An 11,432-nucleotide genomic window follows, 5' to 3' on the forward strand; every position below is an offset into this window, starting at 1 on the left:
CCACTTCCATCATCTCATTTTGAAAGAAACACTTGGCCAACTGAACAATGGTGTAACGTCATCACTCACTCAAGCACTCAGTCACTCACTCACAACTGCAGTTATAGGGCTTGTCTGTGTCCGGTCCAGCCAAAAATAATTATATATATATATATATATGAGCTAAAGTATTGTAATGGGTTTTTTGTCTGTCCAGTACTTATACTTGGTTTGCCTCACTGAACTCTACTTTCTCTGTCATGATAGGGATTAATACATTGTTATGGTAATATGGGACATATGGGCAAAAATTACAGTAAGCCCAAGGTACATTTTACTAGCTCCTGTGGAGTCAGCTGTGCTGCTCTTGATTGGCTGAACATGAGCATTAGCAATTTTCAGTGCTTATGTTAGATGCTGCAACTAGGGTTGCAGTGTGTAATTATCCTTCCAAACAGTAAACACATCACATATGTAACATCTGATAATTGATCATTCCTTCCTTGGACTACAATGCAACATACTATGGCTTTGTTTGGTTAATTCTGGATAACTTTGTGAAAACTCAGTTATCCCACGCCTGATACACTGAAACTGCCAGTGAACTAACCCTCCCTGACTCTTCACCATTACTGCCTTTCTTACTCACAGCTGCCATTTCTAAGCCTTGATCTGAAACACTTCTCTTTGAGTGGGCTGCCACAGACCCCACCTTTGCACTCCTATTGAGCACAGCTGTGTCGGTCAACTTGTTGTCATTGTGGACTCGATTTCTCAGTCCAAGTATTAGGTGGTTGTGATTACTAGTGGCATCTCTGAAATCAGTACCTCCACAAGGTGCTTGCACAGACATTCCTCTCCTACCCCACCTGGCAATCCTCCTCCACAGCTGGCACTGCACTAGGCAGGAGAAGGTCCTGGACTTGCACACTGCCTTGAAGCCCCTCTTAAAGTTCTCATTGTAGTAGCCATAGATAATGGGGTTGACGCTGGAATTGGAGAAAGCCAGCCAGTGGGCAAAAGGGAAGATGTAGCTGGTCAGAAGGTCCAGCTGATCTCTGTCCAAGCCTGCATAGTCCGTCATCATCATGAGAGTCCAGAGTGGCAGCCAGGACAGCATGAACAGCAAGGTCACCAGGATCAACATCTTTATCACCTTGATCTTTTTCTGTGATATCATTTGCTGACCACCCCTTCTACCCCCGACCTGGACTGTGGCGTTGGCCAGCTGGGGCTCTCTGTTTGCAACCACAGACGAGCACAGTTTGACTCCAATGCTTCCATACATCAGTGAGATGACTGTGAGGGGCACTAGGTAGATGTGAGCGAACAGAACTGCTGTGTAGACCTTTCTCATCTGTGGCTTGGCAAAGTTTTCATAGCAGGTGTAAAGGGGGAATGTATGGTTGAAGTCATCATTGTACACCATGTAGTGGAAAGGAACTTCCTCCACAGTCAATGCCACTGCAGCAGGACACATGATCACCACTGCAAGCACCCAGATTAACCCAATAGCTGCCTTGGCAACAAGTATGGTCGGCTTGGGTTGTAGAGGGTACACTATACAGCGAAACCTGTGATAAAAAAGTGCAGTGCCATTAGTTAGCCATATAGCTTTACGTAAACACCAACCATAAACAAAAGAATAAAAGAAACTGAAGTAGGTACATCATTTTCCATAACAATGAAAAACAGCTGTTTTTTCACTAACTTAACTTAGTCTGTCTGCTTTTTGGTGCTGGTGAGTTAGTGTACTTTAACAGCTTCCTTCTGCCTCTTAAAACAACGCAGTGAGAGTGAACCAAAACAGTAAAAGTGGTGGACCATAAAACCAAAACAATGAGCCTAAAGATGCTAAGTAGTACTGACAGGAAGTGCAGAGTTGGGTGATAATTCTCTGTGGGTTTGTCACTGCAAGTGACCCAATTTACATTACACGTAACCATTTGATCCATTATTAAAATAAAAATATCCATTATAGCAGCTTTAAGTTGTATTTTAAAGTTGCATGTCTTGTTTTTCAAATGGTCAACAAAATCAGAATGTTAAAAGGAGAGCCAAGCAAATATAAAATTTAAATATTTGATTAGCTGTAATCATCAAATATTTGGTATTTTTACTTCACAAATGACAAAAATAATATTTCAGTTACTCAATCAATTTCAACTAATTAGTTATCGTTTCAGCACCAACTATAACTGATATTAGGTATCAACCAGAACATATACTAACCTTTCGACAGCAATTGCCACCAGGGTGAAGACTGATGCAGACACAGACACGCCCTGCACAAAGCCACTCATCTTGCACACTGTGTTAGAAAAGGGCCAACCTGTTAAAAAAAAAAAAAAAAGAATAGGAAAACACTCAATAGAGTAATACTCAAGCTAGGGGCTGGATGTTAATGGGAATTCAGTGATATTATTGTCACTCTTTAACAACAATTCACAGCTAACTCATTAACAACTTGTAATGTGCATAAATAGAATTGTAATAATGTAAGAAGTTTTACATCAGTTTACAGATTCAGGGAGTCTGCAGATATTCTTAAAACTGGAATTTAAGTTCAGAAATGGATGAAGATTGGTTTTGAACTCGTATTTAAAAATGGGTCAGGTTTAGATTATATTTAGATTTCGGATTAAATTGGTCAAGTGATACTTAGATTCCCTCCAGACATGTTTTAAGACATATAGAAATACTATATGTTTTGTCTCCTACTTCTCTGTAATGTTCATGTGTCTGTGTGCACTTGAGTTCAAATTTCAACATCACACTTGTGTAACTTGCATACTGGACCTCGACTGGGTCCAAACTAGTTGTGATGTCACAAATCATGCTCGTACGTACAAGCCTTAAACTCAGATTTTAGGTGAGCACAAAGAAACTTTCCTTCTTCAGCAAACTTTTATGAAAACAGCCTTCTAGTGTCAAACTCTGCACATACATCATTCTGCACAGTGAAGCTCAAACATCCAACTGACGGAACAAGAGGAAAAACACATTTTTAAGTGGACGGGAACTTAAAACATATTCATTTCACTTGATACCCTTTCTAATTTGTATTGTATGTTGGGCACGTGAAGGCATGCCACCTTGTATTTCTTTGTTATTGAATGGCAGAGGAAATGCAGTGTGACAGTTAGGACATATGACTCACACCTTTCTTCCTTCCTTTCAACATGATCATTGTTTCATTGTCCCTGCCAAAGCAGCAAAGGAGCCTTTAAACGCACAATATGTCATTTCTCCCGCTAGGGGTCTCTAAATCAAAACAATAACAAAAGACGGAGTTTGATGACATTGTGAAGTAGCATGGGATAATGGGAGTTGTTGTCTTCATTGTTAAACAACCACCGTAATTGCAGTCAGTTTCTCCCAGTTAGGATTACTTTAGTGTTCATTGTTTATGAGATTTTTACTGGGAGTCAAATTATCCACAGAGGTCTCCTCCTCTCCAAAACAAATGGACCTGGTGATTAAAACTGGTAAAAACACTGAATAAAGTAGTTTCATTTTAAAAATCAGTGTTTCTCTGACGCTGTTCAACAGACACAGGACGTCTGCTCATGTTTGCTCAGCTTTCTCTGATAACTTAAGATCAAGACATTCAGCAGGTTTTTACCAGGATCCGATTCTCCATAGTTCTCCTCCTCTCCAACACAAACATACATGAGGATTAAAACTGGTAAAAACACTGAATAAAGCAGTTTCACATTTAAAAAATCAGTGTTTCTCTGAGGCTGTTCGGCGGACACAGGATGTCCAGGATGGGCTCTGTGTGAGCCGAGCTGCCACTAACGTTTACACTAACGCTCAGCTTGTTTCTCTGATAACTGAAGATCCAGATGTCCGATGACTAAAATCCTTCATCTGAAAAAAGTTTGTTGTAAAAATGTGGCTTAAAACTGAATAAAATTTATGACAGTTTCTGGCGGACAACCACAACGCCTACGTATTATCATATTATATTGTATGCGTGTACTGTTTGGTAGATGCCATTGTAGTGGGCAACTACATTGCCAACTAGGGATGCATGATATTGGATTTTTTGCCGATATGCCGATATTTCCAACTCATTGTGGTTGCAGATGTCGATACCGATATATGCACATATTTTTTCCAGCTGGCTGAAGAGACTATTATGCATGCAAGCATAGATTATAGGCTACTATGATCAAGAAAGACAGTATATAAGGGAAGAACTTAGGAAGACTAGAGTTCAGTAGCTCAGCATTAAAACTTTAATGAACCTGCCAAGTTGGTGGTTAATCTCTGGTCCACACTCCAGAGCAGAAGGTGGCAGTAATGCACCTAATACGCTGGTTGCCAACTGCCGGTATAAACCAAAAAGAAGGGGGTTTTTTCCAAACAGAGTGGTACATCCTGGCAGCCGAAGTGTTTCCTATCTGTGCAGCTGAACACAGCAGCTCCTCCGCGGACCAGTGTTTCCTCCGCAGGCTCCACTTCACTCAGCTGCCCAACAGACCCGCTGCTTCTTCCCACTTTAACCTGAATAACTAACCGGGGCTCGGTGCTCCGGTTGAATCCACCTTCAGAGCCAGGGCTAATGTTAGCTGGGAGGCTAGCGGAGCGTTAGCCACAGCATGACCGGAGGGAAGCACAGCCAGCTAGCCTCCCAGCTAATGTTAGCCCCGGCTCTCCATGTGGATCCAACCGGAGCACCAACATTTATTCATCTTATTTTTGGGCCACTTGGGAGCAGCAGAAACACACTGTAAATGCAACTTCTACAAGTTCTATAAAATAAGATAACATATTATGATTTTTTTAAGTTGTTATCAAACAATGGCTATTTACACATCCAGCAGATACAGACCAACATTTATTTGGTAAAGGCTAAAGTTCATTAAGTTCACCAAGAGTTCACCTGCATGACTCACCAAGGGACTTTCCTCCCCATCACAGCCTTCCTTGCAGTCACATGATTTGGCACAGTGGTCACAGCAGTTATGTTTTGGAGATATGGGGGTTGCTTCCTGTTCGTCAAAGAGGCGCATCAATGTCAACCTCCTGCAACATGTCCAGACACATGTTGCCGCATTTTGTCTGACACTCCAAGCAATTGTCTTCCGTAGAACAATATGATTGAGTGTAAACTTGAACCGTCCCGGCCTGACTTCCCATACGCTTGCATGCATGCCTCTAGGTCATGTGGTGGTCCTAAGTTCGCAACATGACAGACACCCTTTAAGTCAACATCCATTCCAAGAGTTGTGGTGGCTATTACAACTCTGAGAACAGCTGACTCATCCCCCAAAGATTTGATGATGTCTTGCTCGACATTCTCAGATGTCTCAGAGTGGCAACAAGCCTGTTTTCTGGTAGGTCTCTTGCTCCCACTGGATAGAGAAATTTCTTCCGAAGATAATGTTTGAAGACTGAACTGTAGAGCTCAGAACAATCTCTAATGGTCTTGCAATATATAACAGTCCTTTGACTGTCAGGCCCCTTTGACTAAAGTTCTTTCAGTAACCATGAAAAGGTCTGAGCTGGATCAAACGATACCTTTTTCACTGTAAGTCTTATGTCGTCCCCGTCAGGACTTTTGATGACCTCCACATCAACATGATATTTAACTACATTAAACCGATAACTTGCCCTGCATAAACTTTTACTGGCTCTTGGCCATTGGACCATGGGTTATGTTGAACCCTGGCTTTAATATGATAATGCTGCTTAAGCAGCAATGCATCTACAACACATAATCAGCACTCTTCTAACACTATTAGATGATAGTGAATGATGATACATGAAAAATCATGTATTAAAAAATCTTTAAAATGATACTCAAAATTCAACTATCTTGCCTCATCAGGACTGTGCAGGTGTGGTTTAATCAGATTTGATTGACGATGGCAAAACAACCCACCAATTGTCATATTCTGATTCAAATGCTGATAAGTCCTTATTAGTTCATGGGCACACATGACATCATTTTTTTCTAACTGAGCCCTACCCACTTCAAACCAAGGAGAGGAGAACTGAGACAAAATAAAGAAATACTGTAACAACCAAAATTGCTCCAATGTTGGCAGAAAATAGTTTGTGTACATGCAGGACCCCATCAGTCATACTATGAAACTGATAAGAAAATTGATTTTCAAGGCCTTAAAGCAAGTTAAAGAAAGTCTCAGTAACTTATAGTAACGCATATCTAGGAAGGCCATGTCCACCACAAACCTGCTTACCACAAATGCTGCTCTCTATCACAGCGAATGAAAGAATGTAAACAGGCTGATTCCTCACCAGTTAGTACTAAGTAATGAGAAAAGACAAAGTATGCCACAAACATAATTACTGTGATGATGTGTGATTAACTGTGATATAATTTAAGCACTATATTGCATCATGTACAATATAGACATCAAGTGCCGTAGTGCTACCAAAAGGTGAAATCCAATTAATCAAAACCTATACTGAATGCTTCTCCTGCAAGACTGCTGTAACCCCCCACATCAGGTGAAAATCCAACTTTAGGCAAGAAGTAATAGAACACAAGGTTGGGCCAACCTTTTAAACTCATGGGAGACCTTGCATGCATAGGCTAGGCACCAGCCACCATATGGCCATTTCCTAGTTGGCATTAGCTGATAAGACTATGAAAAAGTTACCACCAAAAACTAGAGAATGTGAAAAATAATGAAAATTGTTTATTGTGCAACAAGCACTATATCAGCAAAGGACACTTACAACTGACATCCTAAATGTGGATGCGGCCAAGATCAAAGCCTACTGAGGATCAGGGTTAGAGTCAGTCACTTTATTTTTTATTATATTAGTTGGAGACACTCGAATTGTCTGCAGAAACTTGCAGGGTTTCATCATGAGCTGCCTGGAATACAGTAGAGAGGCTCACATAGCTAGAGAGAGCAGGACGTTTGAGTAGTTTTTGTTACTGAGGACTGAGTGATTTTTGAAATCCGGTTGGAACTATTAGCTAATTGAAATACTGTCATGCTAACTTGATTAGCTTTTTTCTATCACCAGTGTAAATTAAACCAAACTAAGCAAGGCCTGACCAACACTGTTGAACAAGCATGTAGTGACATGATAACCTAGCTGTCACTGAGGCCAGAAAAAAAACTAAAAGTTTGATGTGATCTGTTTGTAGCAATAATCAAATGGACAGCTGACCTGTGTTTGAAATCACTACCTATTTAATATATAGTATAGTGCATTATAATTACTATCCACCACTTTGTGCAAGTGTCAGAAGAGTGTGTACATTTATCCACTATCTTGTCAGCTACTTGCCCTCTCTCCTCTGGCTTCTACCCTGTTTGGTGTTGTTGGTCTTTAGTTTAATTAATCTTTTAGTTATGTTCTGTACAATGATCCTATTTTTTAGTTTTTCTTAGTTACAACTCATGTGTGCTCTCCCCTCCTTTGTCCAGGTTTTTGACAAACTGGGGGCTCATCCAGGATCAAATGAGACATTTTTATAAAATGAAATTTTGTCTTTGTGGTAATTTGGCCCACTTTGTTTTTGATATCTCCTGTGATGACAGAGTTTGTGAATTCTCTTGAAGGTATTTGTTTTTTGGTAAATCTGGACTTTTGCCAACTACTTGAGGGAGTATCATCTATGAGTTTTGTGTTTTTCTTTTGGGGTGAGAGCAATCTTCTAGATCATTTTCAGGACAAGCTCCAAAGATGTCATAACTCAGCTCAATTTATTAATTTATGAAATTCATTTTGGTACATGTATACATTTATGGCCTGAATTGACTTTCCTGCAATACATTGCTGAGGAGTTATTACGGGGTATTTATTACCTGTGATGAGGTTGTCCACCAGCGTTGTCGGGATGCAGAAGATGCCCACCAGTAGGTCACTGATAGCCAAGTTGAGGATAAAGAGGTTGGTGACTGTGCGCATACGGCGGTTTCCCAGCACGATCAGACACACCAGGATGTTCCCCACCATACACAGCAGGAAGATGAAGAAGTATGCCAAGATGTAGCTGGCAGCCACACACAGAGAGTGCTGATAGAAGGGTAAAAAGGTAACGTTGGTGACATTGGCAGCGCCATCTAGGCTGGTGTTTATAAGAGCTGCTGTGATGGCTGATCCCTCCAATTCCATGCTTTCATCCCCCATGTTGTCCAGCATCTCCATCCTTTGCAGGAGAAATCAAATAGTGACAAGAAGAGACAAACATTTTTTTTCTCTTAATTTACAGTTTTGCATTTAAACATGATATACATAACAAAAAAAATATAGAACACCAACTGGGGGTGTAAAAAATTTCCAACCTGATGTGTGTTTGAAATTTGACAAAGCTCACTGCTCATCCACCTCAGCTTGACAATGTCTGTCAGGTTTCTTGTTTCATAAGCTTTATATTTTGGTGAAATGCTCATTTTTTGTATAGGTGCACATGTGGAAATTGTGCAATAATGCCTACAGAGTCTGAGGATATATTCTGCTAGGAAATACCACAGGTAACATTTTTATTGGCTACACTCATTTGTCTGTTTGCAGATAACAGCAGTTTGTCACATACCATGACACTTACCTTATGTAATTCACATTAGGTTACAAGACGGCTGCACCAGCTTGAGGACAATTTTTCATGTATGGTAGACCATCCTGGGTTAGACCCTGTTTGCCTGATTGTGTTCTACCTACAGAATGCATTCAGCATACAGAGCTATGGGCCTTTACAGCTAAGAGAAATAGAGCAGTAAGTGTTTTTTTTTAATTATCATAATTGCATTCTGTATGATTACAGCTAATGCTGTTTATGCAAATAAATATGTAAGATTTTATGCAATTTTGCTTTACATTACTTCAGGTAGCTTGACATTATAATGGTCACAACACACCATTAATGGCTTAACACACCCTAAAATATAGTTGAACAATGCCCCAAATTCAGAACGTAATTGTCTTTGAGTATATGGCCAAGTTTTCATCAGCAGATACTGTGCATATAATAAATTGAGAACATGTACAGTGGGATATCTGTGTGATTTTAACAGCTGCTTGCTCAGATTACACTTCACTAAACGTGACAGAAACAGACTCGGAGCATAAAAAAACACAGGAGGTCTCTGTGAGACTCTCAGATTCAATGTGGATTGATACATTTAATAAAATGGAAACATATCTGTTCCACGAGAACATACTTTCTATGTGAATTGGCCACAGCCTCTCTTTCTCCAGTTTGCCAGCCCTCCCCCACCATTCAGTGGTTGCTGGAGATGGGAGACTGTCATGTCCTCACACAGGCAGCTGCTCTGATGGTTTCCTGTCCTATGCACGAGCACAAACACTCACTGCTGATTGACTGGAATAGTGTTGTGTGGCTTGGTCCGAGCCACTTTGTTTGTTTCCCATTTACAGAATCAGGGCTGTGTATGAACACTGGATTTTTTTTCAGCGTACACACAGAACGGACAGGTAGCAGACCGTGAGGAGATATTCACTGAATTAGACAAAATGTGTATTGAACAATCTTTCTTCAGAATCACTGACTCTACCTTTTAATATTGATTAGTTTTTTCTTAACGTAAGAATTATTTTCTCATTTTATTTAGTATTCTTTTCTTTTTATCCTTAATTGTGACAAAACCTTGAAGTCTGTTTCAAACAAAGAGAAGAGAGACTGCTGGTTAATGAAGGGTTCAGTATATTCAAAAAATCGATTTTCAATATGTAGTGTAAGGCTAAAAGATAAAAGATGTTAACAATGCATTTTTGTTTAATGAAAGTAAACAGAACTTCACATTCAAAAAGTTCTTTTCACTTAAATTCACCTTTTCAATGATTCAGTGCAATACAATCGTTGTTTATTCCCTCAAGGCTTTTTCCATGCACATACAAAATCAGATGAACTAGACTGAGATTGTTCAGTATCAGGACGACTGACACAAAACGTGGCTCAACTAACAGTATAGTATTATAGTACATCACACACTGAAGATAATGATCACTTAAAGTTCTTACGGCCTGCAGAAAACTGCTCAACATGAAACTGCTCATGTGTGACTCGAGGCTTAACGTATTGCAATGGGGAATGCTAAGGGAAAGCTAATTCAGCTTCTCTAAATAATATCTTTTAATTTTTAATGTTATTCAACATCAACCCTTGATCACGAAGCCATGTTATGCCTTACTTTTGAGGTGTTTCGTCGTGGTTGAGGGGTCATCTCAGCAGGTCCAGTGCTGTTTGGTGTAGTGTTACCAGCGGTGTTGCAGTGAAAGAGCCCAGATCAGGCTTTGGACTGTGGGCATGTCTTTGTGGGTGCAAAGGTGTTGAAGGAGTCAAGCCATTTCAGGCTGCTCTGAAAGAGTCTTTAGGCCAGTTTAACGTCTAGTTTGCAGTATTGCTGTCAGAAAGCAGGTAGAGATCCAGTTTCAAGCATTGTTTTCTTCTTCAATTTAAGTTGAGGATTCAGGCTTTGGTTGGCTTGTAGTAACTTGAGTTGCGTACCGAATAAAGTTTAATCTGACTACACTCAAATCTTCAGTGGCATTTACTTCAAAATAAAATTACTGTACGTGGAAATACAAGACTTAATGTTACATATAAAACAAACAAACTAAACTTGTTTCAATAAAAGATTAAATATGCATATACTTAGTTGAAAAACAAATAAAAGAGATAAAAAGTTCTTGGAGGCCAGCTCAAAGAGGAATCTCTTTGAGGTTGTTTTATAAGTTAGGATAAAACGAGAGGAATTTGGGTGTGTTCTAAAGGTTTTCGCACCAAATAATTGATGAATATTCAATTTCTTTGTTTTCCAGAACTTTAGGTGTGATTGATGTTTGCAGCCCACGTCTTCTGAAATAAAGGAATTTTTGGGGAAGTCTAATTCTGAGTTTTTACATCCAAAAATCACACTTCAAAGTCACTAGGTCTGAACATTTCCTGTCAGCTTGTATCATATTTGTAAAACCATTCAAGAAAACAGTTAAGAAGTTTACATACGTTTCATAATAAGTCAGTTCTTCTAATAACATTAACCTTCATATAAACACTTCATAATGTCTAAGCATACAACGCTCAATGATACAACTTACTCAAACTATTTACACACCTTAAACCATCTACACCGAAATAAAGTTTAATACAATAGTGAAAGGAACTAAAGTTAGGCAACACTATGTGATTAGATTACTTTCAGAAACATATTTAAATATAAGTTCAATATAACCTTTACTTCATAATATAAAATCAATCAATGTGACTATTGTTTAACAATAAAAGAAAACTTTGAATTCAAATCCTTCAAACATTATATCTTTACATTCCTATTAATTCAGAAAATTCACTCTTTCAATACAATCAAAAGTTAAACACTTGTGTTTTAAAATACAAATACATAGTTACTAAACATTTGTCAACGCTTCATATAAGGGAATTTAATTCTTGTCACTAGAGGGCAGTGTTGTTACATGTAGTATGAAGTTAATAAAATCAA

The 11,432-nt window shown here is 39.2% G+C and overlaps 1 protein-coding gene across 1 annotated transcript; it reads right to left on the reverse strand.

The window, feature by feature from the left end:
- Nucleotides 1–210: 210 nt before the first annotated feature.
- Nucleotides 211–8,129, reverse strand: npffr1l2 (neuropeptide FF receptor 1 like 2). The gene is made up of 3 exons (XM_044364774.1): nucleotides 7,779–8,129; nucleotides 2,212–2,311; nucleotides 211–1,553 (listed from the first exon to the last, which is right to left on the reverse strand). The coding sequence occupies exons 1-3, from the start codon at nucleotides 8,119–8,121 to the stop codon at nucleotides 545–547; spliced, it is 1,452 nt and encodes a 483-aa protein (XP_044220709.1). The 5' UTR covers nucleotides 8,122–8,129; the 3' UTR covers nucleotides 211–544.
- Nucleotides 8,130–11,432: the final 3,303 nt, after the last annotated feature.

Source organism: Thunnus albacares, chromosome 2 (assembly GCF_914725855.1).
Source record: "Thunnus albacares chromosome 2, fThuAlb1.1, whole genome shotgun sequence".
NCBI lineage: Eukaryota > Metazoa > Chordata > Actinopteri > Scombriformes > Scombridae > Thunnus > Thunnus albacares.